This window comes from Populus trichocarpa, chromosome 1 (assembly GCF_000002775.5).
Source record: "Populus trichocarpa isolate Nisqually-1 chromosome 1, P.trichocarpa_v4.1, whole genome shotgun sequence".
In the NCBI taxonomy this organism is placed as follows: domain Eukaryota; kingdom Viridiplantae; phylum Streptophyta; class Magnoliopsida; order Malpighiales; family Salicaceae; genus Populus; species Populus trichocarpa.
Genome location: NC_037285.2, coordinates 46,135,091 through 46,156,746, shown reverse-complemented (window position 1 = coordinate 46,156,746; position 21,656 = coordinate 46,135,091). Strand labels below are relative to the sequence as shown.

General features: G+C 31.5%; 2 protein-coding genes across 4 annotated transcripts; one reads left to right on the top strand and one right to left on the bottom strand.

Annotated features, from left to right (window-relative positions):
* Nucleotides 1-7,312: 7,312 nt before the first annotated feature.
* LOC7491371 (OVARIAN TUMOR DOMAIN-containing deubiquitinating enzyme 2) lies at nucleotides 7,313-12,035 on the top strand. 3 transcript variants are annotated; one of them, XM_002300438.4, is made up of 9 exons: nucleotides 7,313-7,480; nucleotides 7,850-7,933; nucleotides 8,042-8,087; nucleotides 8,997-9,105; nucleotides 10,345-10,436; nucleotides 10,538-10,600; nucleotides 10,954-11,072; nucleotides 11,578-11,653; nucleotides 11,785-12,035. In XM_002300438.4, the coding sequence occupies exons 2-9, from the start codon at nucleotides 7,869-7,871 to the stop codon at nucleotides 11,839-11,841; spliced, it is 627 nt and encodes a 208-aa protein (XP_002300474.2). In that variant the 5' UTR covers nucleotides 7,313-7,480; nucleotides 7,850-7,868; the 3' UTR covers nucleotides 11,842-12,035. The 3 variants fall into 3 exon arrangements, with proteins under 3 accessions (XP_002300474.2, XP_024464540.1, XP_024464538.1); XM_024608772.2 differs by having other exon boundaries at nucleotides 7,329-7,480; nucleotides 7,750-7,933; XM_024608770.2 differs by lacking the exon at nucleotides 7,313-7,480 and adding an exon at nucleotides 7,542-7,749.
* Nucleotides 12,036-13,652: 1,617 nt separating this feature from the next.
* LOC7491370 (uncharacterized) lies at nucleotides 13,653-13,988 on the bottom strand. Its single transcript, XM_024593828.1, has one exon. It carries the CDS (start codon nucleotides 13,986-13,988, stop codon nucleotides 13,653-13,655), a length of 336 nt encoding a protein of 111 aa, XP_024449596.1.
* Nucleotides 13,989-21,656: the final 7,668 nt, after the last annotated feature.

Below are 21,656 nucleotides of genomic sequence, written 5' to 3'. Positions count from 1 at the left end.
GGAGGAGACCTTTCCCCTGAAGACTTGTGATCGAGATTCTCTCACGGCTGCCTGTGAAAAACTTCACTGAAACTCAAGTGTGTTTGCAAACCCTGGTATGAAATTATTACCAGTTTTCATTTCATTTCCAAGCACTTGAACAACTACTACAACAATATCAATAATGGTCGTCTCCTTGCTTACGGTTTTGGATTAGATCCTGTTTTTCTCGATGATTTTGATGTATTGATATATAATTTCATTACACATCAGGGACTGATATTTCTTGGGATTTGCTGGACAGCAGCATATGCAGGTAATGAGTCGAGAGACAGAGAAATGGCATTTTCTTTTATCACGGCTACCGAGGAGCTTCCAGAGATACTACAAACACGAGATTTTGAGCATCCAAATATTTCAACTCATTTGAGTCTCGCATTATACCAGTATCTTCTTCTATTGCGTTGGAAATTAATTTAAAATTTTATATACAACTAATCACAGTTAAAGAGATGTTGAACAATATAGTTATGGTTGTTTTTGAAAATATTTTTTATATAAAAACATATTAAAATAATATTTTTTTTATTTTTTAAAAATTATTTTTGATTGGTATTAAAATGATCTGAAAATAAAAAAAAAATTAAAACAAATAAAAAAAATTTAAATTTTATAAAAAGTATTTTTAAAATGCTAAAACAAACAGGTTTTAACCAATATAAAACATTCAAAATTACAATTAAAACATCCCATTAAAACATATTTTGAATCAACTTATACATCAATCCTAAATTAGCCAGGAGGATTAAACACAGTTTAAGGTTAATCCACAGTGTTTTGTATTTTTTATGTGTGTTTTTAATTTTTTTTTCTTTGGTTATTGATTTCTCTCTCTTTTCAGTTTATTTCTTATATTATGTATTTATTATGATTTAAAGAAGATAATTTATTTTAATTTTTATTTTGCATGGTTATCATTGTTACCACGTTGAAAAACAAAAGAGAAAAAGCAATTTGAATGGTGAAAAAGCAATATGTTATTGATAAAAAAAAAAAAAAACCTATTTATAGGCTTTACATTACAACATTCCTTTTTAGCATTAACCACTACTCCTATAGAATAGGACAATAAGTACCACTTACTTAGCCATAAAACCACGATTTATTTAATGAATAAATCCCTAAAAACTAGGACAACATAGAGCTATTATAAGTAAATCTTAACATCCCCTCTTAAACTGAAATCTGCAGATATCAGTTTAAAAAAAAAATCAACTCTCTGTAAAATTCTCATTCACTGTAGAACGTGAACAAACTCAAAGTAAACCACGCAATTTCACAAATGTAGCAAATTTAAGAGGTTTGATCTGTATATTTGCAACTTGGTCTTCACTTCGACAATAAACCAATTTGATTGTTCAATCATTGCTAAGATCTCTTAAAAAATAATATCTCACATTGATATGCTTGCTTCTTCCGTGAAGCACTGGATTCTTGGAGAGTTTAATCACTGAGTTGTTATCACAAAAAACTGTAGTAGCCTCAATTTGCTGGAACTATAGTTCTTCAAGAATTCTTCCTAGCTAGATAGCTTGATAAGCACAAGCTGTGGTAGCAATAAATTCTGCTTCTGTAGTTGATAAAGTGACAATTTGTTGCTTCTTAGAAGACCATTAAACAGCACCTGTGCCCAACATAAAAACATAACCCGAAGTGCTTCTTTTGTCATCTTGATCTCCTGCATAATCACTGTCAGTAAACCCAAACAACTTTAACTTTTCACCCTTCTTATAGAACAACCCAAAATCTCTAGTTTCTTGCAAGTAACGAAGGATCCTCTTGGCTGCTAACAAATGCATTTCTGTTGGATTCTTCATATACCTACTAATTAAGCTCATATAATACATTATGTTTGGTCTTGTTGCAGTTAAATACATTAAATTGCCAACAATTTGCTTGTAAAATGTGTTGTCCACTTTCTTCCCTTCATGATTTTTGTTTAGCTTTAAGCCAAATTCAGTTAGAGTGCTAACAGGATTGCAATCCTTCATCTGAAACCTGTCCAAAATATCTTACACATACTTCTTTTAAGAAATAAAAATCTCATTAACAGATTGCACTACTTCTATGCCAAGAAAGTAATGCATCATACCAAGGTCAGGCATTTCAAATTCAATCATCATAGATTTTTTGAATTCTTAAACATGACAACATCATTTCCAGTAAATATAAGATCGTCTACATATAAGTAAATAATGAGCAGTTTCCCCTTATCTCCAATTTTAACAAATAATGTGTGCTCATATGGACATTTGTGAAAGCCTTCTTTCAAAAAATAAGTCTCAATGCGACTATACCAAGCTCGTGGAGCTTGTTGTAACCCATAAAGAGCTTTTTTTAATCTATAAACTTTATATTCATTTCCGATCTTAACATGACCAAGAGGTTGTTCTACAAATACCTATTCTTCCAAGTTTCCATGCAAGAATGCCGATTTGACATCCAACTGGAAAATAGGCCACAAGTTCTATGTTGTTAATGCAATCACCAATCTGATTGTATCATGTCTTGCAACAGGAGCAAAAACTTCTGTATAATCAATCCTATATTCTTGCTTATATCCCTTGACTACCAAACATGTTGTATACTTATCAACTTCACCATTTTCTGTTAGTTTGGTTTTGAAAACCCACTTGACACCAATGGTTTTGTGCCTTTTCGGAAGATCAGTCAGCTCTCAAGTGTTATTTCTTTCAATGGCATCAATTTCATCATTCATCACCTTCCTCCATTTTTCTTCTTTGACAGCACTTTCAAAAGTTGTAGGATTACAATATGAAAATAAAGCAAAATGAGTGATTGGATCTTCAATTCCAGTTACCTTATAGTCTTCCATCCATACGGGCCTTTTTCGAATACGAGGATGAGATGGAGTTGCTGCAATAGAAGCTTCTGTTGCTGTTGGCAAAATGTCAGCAGCTGTTGAGGTAGGAAGAGATTGAGTTGCTGCTGCTGGCAAAATTTCAGCAGCTGTTGGGGTTGCTTCTGATGAATTGTTAGGCATAATAGGTACTGGAGTTGGCTCACTTTCAGAATCAGTGTCGAAAACAACTTGTGTTGGCTACTGCCTATTCCAATCCCAAGTGTTTTCCTCATCAAAAACATCTCAGCTGGTCACAATCCTTTTTGTGAGTGGATTGAACAATTTATAAGCCTTGAAACATTCACTTATGCCAATAAAGACACATTTTTCACCCTTATTATCAAGCTTCTTTCTTTTCTCATCCAGGACATGTGCATAAGCTATGCAACCAAAAATTCTGAAGTGATCTACAACTGGTTTTCGCCCACTCCAAGCTTCCTCGGGTGTTCTGTTCTGAACAAAAAAGGTAGGACTTCTGTTTAACACATAGATGCTCCAATTTACTGCCTCTGGCCAAAAATTCTTTGGAATGTTCCCTCTTACTAACAAGTTTCTCACCATATTAAGGATGATTCTATTTTTTCTCTCTGATACACCATTCTGTTGTGGTGTATAAGCAACTGTTAGTTCCCTTTGAATGCCATGATCTGCACAAAAAACTTCAAATTCGGTTGAACAATAATCTCCACCACGATCTGTTCGAAGGGTTTTAACAGTCTTTCCTGTTTTATTCTCCACATGAGCCTTAAAGCTTTTAAATACATAAAAAGCTTCTAACTTTTGCTGTAAAAAATAAACCCAAGTTTTTCGAGTAAAATCATCAATGAAGGTAATTAAATATCTTTTACCTCTATTAGAAGATGGATTTATCGGTCCACAAATGTCAGACTGTACCAGCTCTAGGACACGTTTTGCTCTCCATGACTTTCCTTGAGGGAATTGAGAACGATGTTGTTTGCTAACAACGCATTCTTCACAAATTTGGGAAGGAATGTGAATTTTAGGGAGGCCTATCACCATATCTTTCTGTTGAAGAGTCTTTAATCCACTAAAATTCAAGTGGCCATAACGAAAATGCCAAAGCCACGAAGGGTCTTTTATTTCAGCCATTAAACAAGGTTGAGATGTTATTATCTTCAATGGAAACAACCTATTTGAACTCATCTAAACAACAACAATTGCTCCTCTTAAAGGATCATATATCTCACAAATACCATTTTAAATAGTTATCACATAACCCTTTTCTTGCAATTGACTAGCACTCAATAAATTACTTTTCAAGTCAGGAACATAAAGAACATTAGAAATTGTTTCTATAAAACCATTCTTGGTTCTTATCTTAATATCACCTTTTCCTATTGCATTCACAATGGAACAATCACCAAAACTTACTACGAAATGAAAATCTTCATCTAATAAGAAAAAAAAGACTTACATCCACACATGTGATTACTGCAGCCTGTATCCATATACCAAACATCAGACTCTAGCTTCTGATTAGCTTCAACAGCCATCAACAAAGTTTCCACTTCCTTCTTTTCGGCAAAATGCGATTGCTCTCCCTTTTCTTTGTCATTAGACATCCTAGCATAACATTCAGAACGATAATGTCCAAATTTATGACATTTAAAACACTTTACCTTGGATTTGTCAAAGTGTTGAACTCGTCCTCTGCCTCTACTTTAATATTGATCATTATCAGCCTTAAAAATTATCTGCTGCCATCTCTATTGCCTCTAACTCCCCTTTCTCTACCTCTACCTCTACCCCTTCTCCTTCCTTCAGAATTTGAGAACTGAGTAAAGGTAAAAGCCTTTAGAGCTTGCTCATCTGTATTTGAACTTCGGTTCATCTTTTGTTCATGGACTAGCAAGGAGCTCTGCAATTCATCAATAAGTAGTGCATCTATGTCTTTTGATTCTTCAATTGAACAAATAACATAATCAAATTTTGGTGCCAAAGAACGCAATATTTTTTCAACAATGACACCATCATCCATCTTCTCCCCATGAAATCGCATTTTGTTACTTATCTCCATAGTCCTGACATAGTAGTTGGTGATAGATTCTCCAACTTTCATTTGTAAGGTCTCAAAATCTCGTCTCAAGGCTTGAAGTTGTGCATGCTTTACTCTAGTAGAGCCTTGATATTTTTTCTTCATAGAGTCCCATATATCCTTAGAAGTTTCTTTGCTAAGAATTGTTTCCAAGATGGGACGATCTATTGCCTGAAAAAGGTAATTTTTTTGCCTTCAAATCTGTAAGCTTTCTCCCTTTCAACTCTGTTTTCTGGGCATCTATTAAGATTGTAGTTGTTGCTAGTTCTTCAATTCCAGATTCAATAATCGGCCAATATTCTTTTGACCGAAGGAAGTTCTCCATTAGCATACTCCAATGGTCATAGTGACCATCAAAACGTGGGATCGCTGCTTGCATAAAATTTGAATCTGATGCCATTGTTACCTGTAAAAGATGAAAAAGAGAAAAAGCTATTGCTGCAAAAGATGAAGAGGAGAAAAAGCTACAACTATTTTTGACTATTTTGGAGACTTACTGTTTAGAAACTTTATCTCTTTTATTTTATCTCATTAACTTTGCTCTGATACCACTATTACTACGTTGAAAAACAAAAAAGAAAAAGCAATTTGAATGGTGAAAAATCAATATATTATTGATAAAGAAAAAAGGCCTATTTATAGGCTTTACATAACAACATTCCTTCTTAGCATTAACCACTACTCCTATAGAATAGGACAATAAGCACCACTTACTTAGCCATAAAACCACGATTTATTTAACTGAATAAATCCCTAAAGACTAGGACAACATAGAGCTATTATAAGAAAATCTTAACAATCATGGTATCAGAAAAAAATCTAAATGTAGGGTTTTTTATGCTCAATTATGCGAGATATTGTTTGGATTCTTAATTTTTACAAAAATTTAGAATAAAGGGACTACATTTGAAGAATGAGAAACCATTGAGACCTAATGGAGAGAATTTAATAAGCCATCCACTGAGGCAATGAGAGAGAAAAAGAAAGAAAGTGAAATGGGTTGTCGGTGCCACATTGCAACGCGCTTTATAGGGAATGTGATGTCATGATGAATCTGATGGCGTCAAAGATGACATCAATCGGAACATGGAGGAAGGCTCACGTGCCGCCTAAAGGTAATGGGCATTCTTCATGCTATGCTTTGATAAGTATCTTTCATTTATTCTTTCAATTCAGTCCTATATTTTTAAAATTTGTTTTTTCCAAATTTGGCACTTTTCCTTCCTTTTAGTTTAGTCTTTTGATTTTTAAAATCTCTTTGATTCAATCCTATATCTTTTTAATTGATGTTTTATAATTATTTTCGCGATTTCATCCTTTAACATTAAGTTAGTTAGAAATTGAACTTTATAATTTGTTTCTTTTTATTTTGCCTTTCTACAGGGTTATCACAATATCAAACAAATTATCTAATATTGGGTTAATGATCAATTATGTGATCATTTAGTTTTTAATATTTACTTTAATTAGAAATGGTTTTGGAAAAAAAAAACCAAAGCTATTAAACTTTGTAGAGCCCATAATCTAGATTGTAGGTTTAGCAGGGTAACTTAAGTTGCTCCGATTTATGGGTTTTTTAAAGTACTTTTTTTTAATTGAACTCAATTTTGTTATCATCTATCCTTTTCTTATATAGTTAAAAAAACAATCTAGAAAAAAAAAATCATATAATTAAACTTTATAAAATCCATAAACTTGTTTAAAAGTTTGGTGCCCTATTTGAGTTAATTGAGAATTGATTTTCATGATTTGTATTGTTTTACTCTATGTGAGGTTATCAAAGTCTCAAAAAAAGGTTTTGGTATGGTGTTCTTAATTTTGAGATCATTTATTTTTGTTATTATATAATTAAATAAAAAATAATTTTAAAAAAAGTAATCAGTTCCAGTGAAGTCCATGACCCAGTTCACTTGTTTGGTTGGTAACCAGGAATACCCGATTTTTTTAATTAATTTTTTTATATTTATTTTTTAATATTGGATTGGATGAGAAATAAATTTTATAATTATTTTTATTTTTTCTATAAGATTTAAACAAATATTTATTTTAAGGTTGATACTCGATATTACAAAAATTTATTTTTTAATCATATAATTATATAAAAATAAATTTAAAAAATAAAAATTTTAAATTAAATAGATTCAAATTACAGGGTGATCAAAACCAATCTAATACATCATTGTTTTAAGTGTTTTTCTTTTAAATTATAATCATATCAGCTTTGACATTTTTAATTAAAAAATTGAGTAGACAGAGATCCAAAGGATTTAAGATTTAGCCGCTTAACCATATTTAATGAAATTACAAAGAATCCTCGCGTTCTTGATATTTTTTTTGAAATAGATTCTATCCACAGCAAAGACTAGTTACTGGTTAACTTTGAGAAACTACTTGACATTAGGCCTTAACCCTTGCTCAAATGGGAACTTCAAAAAGCAAACCGATAACAAATAGCTAACGACATCTCGGACCCAAAAACTCTCTCTCTCTCAACTAGTCCTCCTTTTTCATTTTCAAAACCCGTAAGATTTCTCCTTCACTTAGAACAACACTATATCTATAAATAATACAGCTTTTTATTATTTATTTCTTTGCTTTTCTTGTTTCTTGAAGTTTCTTTGCCTTGAACTATCAGCTCATCCTTGTAACATACATATGGTTCTTGTGGGCATTTTTTAAATTACTTATAAAAGATTCTTATTAACCATTCATTTCCTTTTCTTGTTGTGTTTCTGCATCTGGGGGTGGTTTTGCTTGGTGGAAATTGGGGTCCTTTTTATTTTTTTGGCAGGTGCATTGTAGTTGTTCCAAGTTTTTAAATTTGGGTTCTTGTAAATTTTAGTACCTTTTGAATTACAAGTATAAAGCTGATATTTTACCTGGAATTGCAGGTTCTTGTTTACTGGCACCATGGAAGGAATCATTCTTAGAAGGGTTATTCCCTCGGACAATAGTTGTCTTTTCAATGCTGTTGGGTAAAATTTAAACTATGATGCTTCTGTTTTCAATGTTTTCTTTGTTTCAATTGTATGACTTGGTGGCTAAGTTTCAATCTTTGATGCTGTTTTTTTGCTTGTTTGAAGCTATGTTATGGACCATGACAAAAATAAAGCTCCTGAATTGAGACAGGTTCTTGCTTCTCATCTTTATTCTAGCTTGGCTTTCAATAAGAAAAAAATGTGTAATTCTTTAACCTTTTGATTTTGTTTATGTGAAATGAGTATAGTTGGAGGAACTTGATCCTTAAAAAGTTTACTTTAATTTCTAAAGCATAAACTTTTGATTTTTGAATTGGAAAAATTGTTTATAATGTTCAATCTGATAGCAATACTGTATATGAACAAATAATGCATGTATGGAGTTACGTTGTTGCATGTTTAGTGCACTGCTAGTTGCAGGATTTAGATGTCTAGATTTACACAAGTGTGTTCCATTTTCATTTTTTAATTTTAGTTTCTTGTTTTTGGAGGTAACAATTGTTGTTACCGTAATTGGAGATGCCTTTGAATGCTGTATGGACATATTTTGGTGGATTTTGAAGTTGCAAAATTACAAGAGGAATGTAATCAGATAAAATAAGAACATGCTTAGTGGCAGCGAAATAAAAAGAAAAATTTCACCTAGAAGATAATACTCTGCTGGATGGAATACCGAATACTTCATTATGATTGTAGGAATGCAAAAGATGTAGATGTTATGGAAGTGGGATTCAGAATCATTCCATTTAAATTGATGCTATCTGTGAGTGGATCTGATTCTAGAACAATATTTTGCATGGAATCATCTCCAGGATTGCTCGTTAGTTTGCCAAGTGTCAGGGCATATAATAGATTGCCATGGCTTGGCACTGACATTGCTGGAGATGCTATGTGGTATCCTGAAGTATTGTTGACATCTTGATACTTTTCAAATCATTGATAAAGAAACAACTCATCATTCCATTTCACTTAAATCCCTGCTCTATTGACTTTCTGTATTCTTTTTTTTTTTTTTTCTATCTTGTTCTCTTGATTTTGTTGCAATCAATAAATTTTTAAGGTCATAGCTGCAACAGTGGCAAGCGATCCAGAAAAATATAACGAAGCATTTCTTGGGAAGCCAAATGGCGAATATTGTACTTGGATCATTGACCCTGAGAAGTGGGGAGGTAGGTTGAACTTTTTTCCTTGCCTATTGAGATGGTGCTTTAATGACTAAAGGGCCAGTTACTGAAAGGAAGTGAATGACTATCTTAAATATGAGATTGTTGTGTAGAAGGACTATAACAAGTAGCAAGTGTGGAACCCTCTTTCTCTCTCTGGTCAACCAAATTGTGTTCATATTCAATATATGTGACTTATAATTTAGCAGCATCTAGGAGAAGTCAAGGGCCTTTCATCACTCAGTCATGGAACTCCTAGAGTTTGGCATCTTGACTTCAATCTAAAAGAGTTGGTAAAGATAAATTGCCTTTTACATCGCTGTTTAGCTTTGGGAATGTATTAATATTTGCAACATCAATCTTTATTCTCTTGTGCAATAAGTGACCCAAGTATTATCCATTGCTTTATACCAGATTCCTTTATTCAAAGTAGAGGACATGGATTTTGGAATCTTTACAAAATAAAGCACTTTTCTTTTCTCCAAAGGAAAGCTGTCAATACTTCAATCATGTAATTTGACTTAAATCAAAGAATTTTTTTTATTTTATTTCTCACAATATCATATTTTCAACTTTCTAGCATGTATAAAGAATGTAAAAGCATGGCATTTTCCTTTTTCTGCCTAAGAAAGGGGAACCTGTTTTGTGAGGACCTTGTCTATACAAGTTAGTGCTGTAAAGGTGGATGCATAGTTTGCTGTATTCCTTGAAACAACAATGGAAACACTTCAGGAAATCCCACAAACAAATAACCTATGAGCTGGAAATCTCTGTATAATTATTTTTGGTAATAAACAGGGCCAAGGCCCTAGAAAATTATATATGTTTCGTACGAGGAGTAGCCACCCTGATCATATCAGCATACTTAATAGGAAGCACACCATGTAAAGGGTTACAAAAATCTTGTCTGTAGTTTTCCATAGGAAATTTGGTATTCTTGTAATAATCTAGATACTGAATTTGAATCTTAAGCGTTACATTTTAGCAGTGAAGGTATCATGCAGTCTAGGATGTTGACGATTGTTAGGTCCTTGGCTTCTATTAAGCATTTCTTTGTAGTCTTTTAATTTGTTTTAATCGGATAGGCACTAAATTCTCTGCTTTTCTCAGGATCGTTATCCACTAAATTCTTTCATGCATTCTTTTTCTTTCACAATCATGCACTAAACTCTATTTTTTTCAGAATGTTTAATTGCTTGTTGACCTGTTCTGATTACTTTTGTTGCTTGGTGCTGTCTTGTGAAGGTGCCATTGAGCTTTCAATATTAGCAGATTATTATGGACGTGAAATTGCAGCATATGATATACAGACCATGCGATGTGATTTGTATGGTCAGGTCAGTGCTATTAATAATTTTGTTTTTTTTAAATATCACCAACTTGAGCATTACTGAATGGTTGTGAGTTTCTCCCTCTGCCCTATGCTGCTATTTGACAGGAGAGGACGTACTCAGAAAGGGCCATGCTGATTTACGATGGACTCCATTATGATGCTTTAGCTGTATGTGTTTTACACTGCCAATCTATTTATTAATTAGCATTTTAGCGTGATTTTATTGTCAAATTGGAGTATTAAAGGAGGATAAAAAAAGGAAAATATGTGTGATCCATTGATGTAGAATACAGTCTAAGTCCCTCCAAGGAAGATCTATGGTCGAAACATAGTCCAAAACATCGGAGAGATTGCATTAAGCTATAGGCTGCAGTATTGTTTGGTAGCAAATTCCCACTATTGACTTGCCATGCTGCAATAATAATTTATTTTACACCTCCTGCCATGCTCCATTAACAGGGTTTTTTTTTTTTTTTGTACCCTACTTATGGGACCTTTCTCTTGGTTATGCATCCAAACAGATGTCTCCATTTGAGGGAGCTCCAGAGGAGTTTGATCAGACCATATTTGCGGTGCAAAACGACAGGACGATAGGGCAAGCTGAGGGGCATGCTCTTAATCTTGTTAAGGAGCAACAAAGGTATTCTTTATGTAAACAAAATTGGACAAATACTTGAAGATGGAAAGAAGTTTTCATGTTCTAAATGCGAAATATTTAGCTCATGTATATCCTGTTCTGAATACATAATGTGACTGGAAGTAGACTACATGAACAGATAAATGCCCTCTAGACAAAATCCAAATAATGCAGAGGCTGGAGATAACTTGACAACCACGGATTTTTTTAGCATCATAGTTCATATCTTCTTGAAAACTTCTTTGCCATTCTAGAACCTTTATGAGTCAGATTTATAAGATGGATTAAGGTTACACTATATGTTGGTTTTTAATCCTATGCTGCTTTGCATTTCAGGATCATTAGAATCTTTCCTATCCAATGCTCTTGTTTTACTCTCTTTTGATTTTATTCTCCATCTAGCAAATGATGTATTCTTTTTATTTCTTTTCCCTGTTTTCTCCATTGGTATATGCCAATTGGGAAATCTTGTAATTTTGAAATATTCATTTCATTGTATTACTGGCAGGAGAAGAAGTTACACAGACACTGCCAACTTCACTTTGCGCTGTGGGGTATGCCAAATTGGAGTAATTGGTCAGAAGGTTAGTTCATATTGATGCTACTATTCTTGCTCCATTCTCAGTGCTTATATTGAGCTTTATGCTTATATCGAGCTGGGTGCAATTTTACTCGATTTCTATATTCTCATTTTCATTTTCATGTTAATATTTAGGAGGCTGTTGAACATGCGCAAGCCACTGGCCATGTGAACTTTCAAGAATATAGATAACAGAAAGCAGAAACTCTTCATTTCTCAAGGTCCTTGGTAACTAAAGGATTGTTGTGCTATCCATATTTGATTTTTAAATTACACTATAAAGCTGCTGTATGCTCTTTTGTTGTTCTTGTATGATCATATTGAAACAAAGAAACATTCAATTTCAGCTAATGCATCAATTCGTAACAAAATGTTGTTTAGTTTTCCATGGGATGCAGGTTTATGCTACTATTTAATTTGGTTAGAATTGCTTGGCGCCAACTTTTAGATTTTTGTGAAACATCCATGTTTTGGGGTCCATTTCGGGATGGCTGTGGCATTTGCTGGTTGTAGTTGTAAGCCCTAAAGCTCTGAAAAAGCCGAAAGCATTATTTTGCCAAACGGGCAGTTCCTGGTTTGGTTTCAATTGTTGGCTGCGATTTCAAGCTGCTGTCATCCATCCAGCAGTGAATTATTTTTATTGGGGCCGACATTTTGTCTTGCTACTGTATGCCAGCAATTTTGACTTTTAGCACCGTTACGCACTGTTATATCAATCCTTTTGCTTTTATTTCCAGCATTTCATTGATTGTTGATAAATGTCTCTGAAAAATGTCAAGCACCAAAGCAGCTAAATTATTTGACAAAGGAAGTAGCATGGATGGGTTCTTATCTGGGGATTACCACTGTTCTAATGGAATTTGTATAATAAACTCTAATATAATAGATATAATAATGATAATATACCAGATAACTACGCCTAGAATTGTGTTTGACCTTGAAAGGTGCTGCAACTTTTACACAGATTCTTCCCGAAATCAGTTTTTGAGAAGTCCCATCAATCGAAATCAGTTGATTCATCTACAAATCCAATGGTTAGGATGATTGCCGAAAAGATGAGAGCTGCAATGCAGTCTTCAATTAATCACCACATGAAGAGAGTTAGCCTGTGAGCCAACCATTATGGAAACATGATATGGTCTAATCTTCATCTCCCTTGACCATTTCTCCCTTTGTTTTGGCGTTTAAATTATAATTTAACAAGATTGAAAACATGTGGTTGAAGTTTGAACGATTTGGTCGAGGTTTTGCCATGACTTCTTTTATATATGAATGTAAAACTATTTTCTTTCAGTGGTTGAATGACAATGACAGAGCACATGAAATGTTTAAAGGGCCACTGTAAATGCCGGCCATGCAAGTTGTCGACTAGCAACCTCTGATCAATTTTGATCCAAACAGGTAAATGCCGGCCATGCAAGTTGTTGACTAGATACTGTTTTGAGAATGGAGACATAACAATGTTGGAAACAAACAAGATATTTTATAAAATTTATTTCTGTTCATAATTGTTTCCCTAAATATTACACTTTTAAAGATAGCATGTTGGCATTTCTAAAGTCCCCACCTATCGATCCTTTCAGAATTCAAAGTTACTTCAGGATTAAGATTAAGCCTCTTGACATAAATCTCTAAAATCCCCGTCTATCCCTTGATAATTTTATGGCCTGTGCCCCAAACACAAGCCGGCAAGCTACAGGCAGGGGCCTGTAGCAATGTCATATATCAACATTTGTGGATAAAAATCACTCAATATTGTGAACCAAAATTGTAAAAAGATGTTAAACAAAGAATTAAAAAGAAAAAGGAACAATTCTTTTAACTATAAAACCAAATATTGGTTCCTGTATGTACAGAAATGAACAAAATGTATAGGGCTAGAGCTAGCTTAATACATTGGCTAGGTAAGACTACACATCTTTCCCTACAAAACAAAACCATGTACGACAAGAAGACATAAATGGATCTTCATGATCCCATCCTTCGTCAAAACCAGCTCATGATCATTCCGGTATACTCTGTAGATTAGGCCTCCAAGACAGCTGATCATGTGCCTCGTAAGATCTATCGTTGCTACTGCCATTCATCAACATGGACAAGATTTGTTCCACTGAGAGTTCCTTTACTTCAACCTTGCCTATCAACTCCTCGAGTTGTTTCTTCGTAATCTTGATCTTCACTTTTGTAGTTGATGTTGTTGTTGTTGTTGGAGAGCAGGATGTGAATTCTCCCGTGTTATTATCTCCAAGAAGCCCTTCCTCTTTTATGCTGTTCATGGCTTTCTCTTGCATGTCAAACCCTGAAAAATCCTGTGATTCATGTCTTAAACAATTTCCCATCTTTCTCTATATCTTGAGGATGTGATAGTGTAGAGAGAGCAAGTTTTGGGCAAGAAGAGGAGAGGGATGTTATATAGGGAGAGGATGCATGGCAGAAGGGGATGAGGAAGAAAGGTCAGACCTAATTTGTTGCCACGTAAGATGACATGTTTGGTGACCTGGCAAGTGATTGGTGTTGACTTAATTGCCACTTTGCATGTGAGGAATCCTATCCACCATGAAGTTGATGCTGGTGGGTAGCCATTGCCGGTGCTTCCATGGCTTGGCTCAACTAGGCTAGGTTAGGTTAGGGGTGCTTGGGAATGAGTTTTAATTTATTTTTTATTAAAATTAGAATTTTTTAAAATTATTTTTTAACTTTTTTGAATTGTTTTGATATATTGATGTCAAAAATAAATTTTAAATAATAAAATAAAAAAATTATTTTTATATTTTTCTAAATAAAATATATTTTAAAAAGCAATTACTGTTATATTTTTTCGTATATTCTTTTAATTTACTGTGAAGTTCTTCATCGAAAATATAAATAGTTATATATACTCATCAAAAGCGGCGGTCAGATGATGATAAAAAAATCATAGTAAAAACTTGTAGCTATTTATATGTGAAAAAAACTTTGTAATTTGTCTTGGATAATAAAATATGTTGATAAGAGAGAAAAAAAAACAAATTTTCTAATTATATTATCTACAACCGATTGAATCTTAAAACATTTTTCAAACATTTTGATTAAAAATAAATTTGAGAAAACTCTCGATTATAAATAAATTTTGTTAAAATTTTTATTTTATACAACACTAAAATCACATAATATAACAAAATTTAACAAGGGTAATCATTCTCTAGAGCTTGAGTGCCAATTTGATATTGCATTTTCAACCATATTTAGTTATATTTCAAAAGTATATTTATTTTTAAAAAATATTAAATTAATATTTTTTTATACTTTTCAATAATTTTGATATGCTAAATATTAAAAACAAAATTCAGAAAAAATATTTTAATACATTTTAAAGAGATAAAGATAAAAATATATCAAAATAATATTTTTTTCAAATGCTTATTTGTTATTTGAAAAAAATTAAAATCTTAGAGTTTATTTGGGAGAATAGTAGAGTACTTTTTATTTGAAATGTATTAAAATAATATTTTTTTATTTTTTAAAATTTATTTTTGATATTAGCATATTAAAACAATACAAAAACATAAAAAAATTAATTTAAAACAAAACCAATTCAAAATTTTATAAAAAAAAACCAGTGCAACTAGTGCCCCAAACATGTCCTAATAATTTTGGTTTGAATGATGTTTCTCACGTAATGATAAGACCATCTGGCTAATGGATAGAGCTAAGCCCGCCACCAAGCCGAAGCTAAAAGCGGCTCTTTAGGTGGATTAGGTGTGAACACGGTTTCATATAGAATCTTTAGGTTTAAAGGCACAAGTGTGAACACAATCAAGGGAAAGGAATCTATCACCTTGATGCCTTAGCCACTACATGATCGCGTGTGGCTCCTAACGTTTTCTATCATATGACTATTTACCCAAAATTTACTAAGTACTTTATGTTCATAATTATGACAATTAAGCTTTTAATTAGTTTATTCCCTTCACACCAACCAAGATGACCTGTCCCTTTTTCTTAGATTTGAAAATAAAAATGAAAACACCACCATCTTACGCATTCAAAACTCTAAATATATTAATGAAAAATATAATTTGATTTATCAAATTCTAGATTTGCTTTTCAGTTATCACCAATTTGAGTTTTATAAATTTTCGGATTTTTAAAGGCTTATATAATCGTTAACTTTAGAATTCATAAGATTAGTCGAGGTACACACAAACGGATTCAGACACCCATATTAATAATAAAAAAAATCCTAATATATTATCTTAGAAAATAAAAATCATAATATATACATTTGATTAGTGACAAGTACACTTTCTAATTTACCCTTCATTGTTCGATATACATGTGAGATGGAAAGAAAAATAGTTTTGTTCAATTAAATAAATAGATTTGGTATCTCATTTTTGTATTTTTTTTCTAGCAAAATTCTTTCTTATTATATTTCATCATGTTTTATTTACCCATAAAACACCACAATACCAAAGGTTAATCAAAAGATAGCAAGAATTTATATAATTTTAAAAGCTTAAATTTTTTAATTTAAAATAATTTTTTTACATAATAACCAAATAGTTATGAATTATTTTTTTTTATGTATAAGATAGTATAATCTTTTGTAAATTTAATTTAAACTGAAATAATTTTTAATTAAAAAATATATTAAAATATAATATAAATTATATCTTTAACTCCCAACTTTTAAGATTTTATTAGATATCCTTCAATATATACAAGTTATTTCTATGATGTTTTGAGATAAAAAAATTTCATGAAATTGGATCCAAAAAAGTTGATTAGACACATCCATCTACTAGCTTCAAGTCTTAATTTGATTCACAAATAAAAAAACTAGAAATCGAATCATTCCACACGTCTAATAGAAGTGGAAGTGTTTAGTAACGTAAAAGTGATAGATCAAAAAAGGGTTAATTACATGGATGATGAGGTGATTGATCGAAGGAGGTGGTGGGTGCGGCACTTGACACCATTTTCACTAACTTGTCGATGGTTGGTGGCTCCTAAATTGACACTTTCCTTTACAACCAAATATAATCCCATGCTACGATCCTCCAACAGGCAAATCTAACCAGAAAAACCCCACCAAAAATGGATGCTTAGCTCTAGCTGACTTCACCCACCACCTACTTAATGGGCTCCTTACACGTGGCACCCCAACCCTCATTGCTTTTTTTTTTTGGCTAGAAACCATCAGCTTTAACTAAAAAAACTACCCTCCTTTTTTTTCCGTCCCTTTTTTTTTTAATTTTTGTCTTCAAAATTTGTTTTTCAATTGATTCTTTTTATAGCCTGATGATGGTTTGAAATTTTGATAATAAAAACCAAATTAAAAGTGAGAGGAATGAAATGTAAAACATGAAGAAAATACATGGTTAATTTCAAAGTTCTAGAATTTTTAATATTTTAGTCTAAAAGTTTATTTTGATCATTCTCAACCCCGAGTTATACAGATGAGAGAGACTCATTGAAAAACGATAAGAAAAGAGAAAGTTATCGGTTTGACCACTTTTCGACAATGAGAGTTGTTGTTCTTAGTCTCAATGAATTTCATTTAATGATGAGTTTTCAAATAGTAGTGACTTTTTCTCTAACAATGCTTGAAAAGTAGATTGGATTCAATTAGGATTTTCTTGATTAGTTTGATTTTTATTTTTTGCGTTATTTTGGAGTGTTTTAGAGTTAATGGATGGTTTAGGATTGTTTTTATGGTGTTTTCTAGGTGAAAATGGCTTGAAAATAGATTTCTAAACAAAGAAAAATTCATTTGTTCACGTTATTTTAGGATGTTTTAGAGTTAATAAACTCGTAGTATTAGACAATAACGATATTAGAATATATTCAATAGTCACTCACGGGGGTGGTGACTAATATTACTAAATGTGCTGTGTTTTAGGCTGCATTGAAGCATAGTTTGTAGGCTATTTTGACAGCATATTATATGAGCAGAGAGCTATCAGAGGAACAACAATGGGATGCATTTCAAATATTGTTTTGGATAACATATGCATAAGAACTCTAAGGATTGTAATGATAGTAAAATGGGTTATAATAAAGAATTGGTTTGTACAATGTAGTGTAGTTGAATGAATGCAGTTTTGATGGTGTATTCATTAAGAAAAGGGTGGTTGTTTGATCATGTAAAAGGACATAGGTATATGCTGATTCGAGTACGACATGGTAAGAGATTTGAGAATTGTCTTGATGGCCTAATGGGACAAGAACATGGACATTTATGCTTGTATATTTCAAGAAATATGATGGTCAATCCAAGGGATGAATAAGTGTATTGATGCATGTGAAGACATGTGTACATAAAAGTTTGTTATAAAATGAACGACTAATGATGTGTTGGCTCAAACTAAATCAAGTTAAATCAATGTTAAAGATTCATTATGGAAAATAGAAATTGATAAATCATTAATTATACTTATTTAAAATTATAGGACGATACTAGTAAATGATCAGATTCCTTAAGGAACATATAGAGAAAAAAAAGTATAAATGATAATTTACCCTTGATAAATTAATGGTATAGAGTAGGATGCGTGGAATAAGCCTTTACCATCAATAAACCTTATGGTGAGCTTCGATACATAAAGTTTTCAAGATGGATTTATGAACAAGATATAACTTCTAGATGGGAAGATAGAGCTTGGAATTACCTTGACAAAGTGACTATATAATACTCAAGGTTAGTAGAGATTATATCAAATGAGTCAATTATGTTATTATCAAAAGAAATTATGGAGGTTTGTTCCATGAAAAATCATGTACATGTTATATCTGACATACCTTAATTATATTATGATAGATATTTTATTTAAATTTCTATGTTTTACATGTTCATGATCTAGCTAGAATATCACATGTTGAGACAAGATTCTAATTTTCTTAGTTACAATATTAGGTGGGTTCTTAGTAGTATATTGTAATTCAAATGAACGAGGATTATAATATGAATAAGTATTTATAATGTTGTTCTTGTAATGAAATGCTCTCTTATGTAAAGTTAAGCTTAAATTGTTTAAATGTACTTAATGAACTTCAATAGGTGTGTATTATTTTGTTTTGATTGATTGAATGACCTCAGACCCAAAACCTGGATATAAGTTGTTATGTGTGGGATTTGAAACTCTCCTTGATCGTTATATAGGTTTTTTAGAAGAAGAGAAGAACTGTTTGATGACTCGGACAAAGAAGATTATACTGAAATTTTGATAGGAAATAGAAACATAAATCATAATTATATGATATTTGTAATGTATATGAATGTGTTAAATAACAAATTGAATTTAACCATAAGATTAAAATGCAAACATGGATCACTGATATTAAATGTAGGAAAAAAGTTTTCATTCTGTTTTCCTCAGTTAAAGGCTTAAGATATCTTTACAACGCTAAGATTATTTTTTGGTGTTATATTTAGTTGGTTTTGAACTGGTCTTCAAATTTGTTATCATATAATTAATTATTATTAGATCTAGTGGAATTCACGATCCTGGTCACAAGTTTGACAGGTTAACCCAGATCGATCAAATATATTACCGTTTGATTGTTTTAATCTTGAAATTTTTAAAAAGGTCAAACTATGTTCTTACTAAGTTGACTAGGTCACGTTACTAAATTGAAATTTTTTTATTATGGTCATTATTTTTTCTTTTAATTTTTGGTCATTATATCTATCAAGTTGACTAGGTCACGTTATAACAATTTTACATGATTTAATTTGAAATATGACTAGACAAGGAGTTCGGTCAAGAGTTTTTAAGTTCGACACACTAAACCATATTTAATAACAATGTTAAATAGTTCTTCATCGCTTAGATATTTTTTTTACATTTAAAAAAATTTAATTTAATTTACAGTAAATGACTTATAATTTTTTCCGATGGACAACTTGCATGTAAACTAAAATTATTTTTTTAGTGATTTTTAAAAACATATTTTCTATATTAGCCTAATATTTTCAAAAGAATTTAATAAATTCTCCTCGATGATAGCCTTAAAACTTAAATCTAAGAAAAAAAAACTCTTAAAAATCAATCTGGCCAACTCCTTTAATTCAAGTAGATATATATATTGATACATGCCAAGTTCACATAGGTGGTTCCAAAACATTAGATTGTTCCCGTTCAACAACATGATAAGTTGAATTCTAAAGATGCACATTCCACAGATCTAGCTCACTTCGCCATTTTAAAAGGGATTTGTTTTATTTCTTGACTTTTTATATTCAAAATTTAGAGTTAGCATTCAAGAAAAGTTATGAAATTCATTCGAGATCACTCGAGAAAAAAAATCTAATCTCAATTAATATGTAGACTACTTAAAGAAATCCATTACTATATATATATAAAGAATCTAATGTCTAAGTATATTAAAGAATCTCAACCACAGTACCGTTCACATCAAGATTGTATAAATCAATGCAATTGGAGCTCACGTCATCATTTAATTAACGATATTCAAAATGTGTGCTTGACTAATTATCAAATTAAGTAATTTTGATTATTAAAATGATAAGCTTACAAACTTTGGGAGAATAATATCGGAGACCAAATGAAATTCAAACAAGTTAACTAGACGTACGTGTGCTTGTATAATACGAAAATGACCCAATATAATATAAGGTTTTAAGACTACCTAGACAATTAATTACTCGGATCAATTTTCTTAGTTAAAATCGTGTTGCAGCCTCCAAGATTGTACTAGTAAATAATTCAAGTATCACTACTTACTTCCTTGCCTTTTGACTTGCATGGGAATTTGACTCAATTGAGCAAACCTTAACCTACCATGCATGGAAATCATATGTTGTTTATCCTGCGCAGTCTATGGAGAAATGCTTGGACATTGTATGCCATTTGGGATTTTTCTTGGTTTGACTGTGTTTCATTGGCAGCTCGTATGGTAATCCTCTCTTGTAGTTTCAAGTGATTATCATGAAATGTATAATAAAGTTGAAGAGGTATGAATATTTAGAAGGAAAAGTATAGATGGTTAGGTTTATTTTTTTTATATATTATAGTTTTTGGTTTATTAGGCTTGGTCGAGATTGGAAAGATTTGCATCACATGCCTCACCAACTTGATTTTTGCTAAATCAAAGCCTTGAATTCAATATTAATTAGTCAACAAGTATTGCTAATCTTTTGATTGACAATAACCTATCTTGTTTTTCTAGGAAAAAATCTCCCACGTTTGATGGTCCATAAAAATAGTTTTCACTAGTTTCAAGAGTGTGGCAAAGAACACGCTTATTTATTTATTAGTATTAAAAAATAATATAAATAATATTTTAAAATCTTATTTGTGAGATTAAGTTTTTAAAATGAGATATTTTTATATTTTAATAAATTCACATAATTACGATTTCAAATGTTTATTTTCTTTTATAATTAATAGCATAATATAATGGAGCTTGTGCAAACTTAACAGTATTTTTATTGACAAAATAATTATAAGTTCAAATCTTATAATTTTTAATTTTTTTATAATTAATATCATATAGATATGTATTTACGAAGTTAAATGGGAAATTCTCTACAATGAGAAAGATCAAAATTCTCTTGATAAAAATCTTGACTTTTGCAATGCATGTACTATGTTGTTCGAAATTGAAAATTAAACCATTGATTAGTCCTTTTCTCTTGTTTATTAATCATCTCTCAGTTCGTCAAGCGGGATAATGGATCTGTTCGAAACAAAGAATTCAATATACACATGCCACAGCCTCAGCGAACAACTTTCTTGCACCTTTGAGCCGGGAAATATTCCCCATTTTGATTCTGAAATTGAATGGGATTGAGTTCTCACATCATCTATCGTCTGTTTTTATACTTGATTTTATTATATTCACATAAATATATATTTATTATTAATAAAAATTTAATTTATCTTTAATATTTATATAATATAAAAATAATTGTTATTTAAAAAAACTAAATAAGTAAAAAAAATGATCGCAAAGAAGAGGAATTAATCAAAACATAAATGTAAAAAATAGTTTTTGAATAG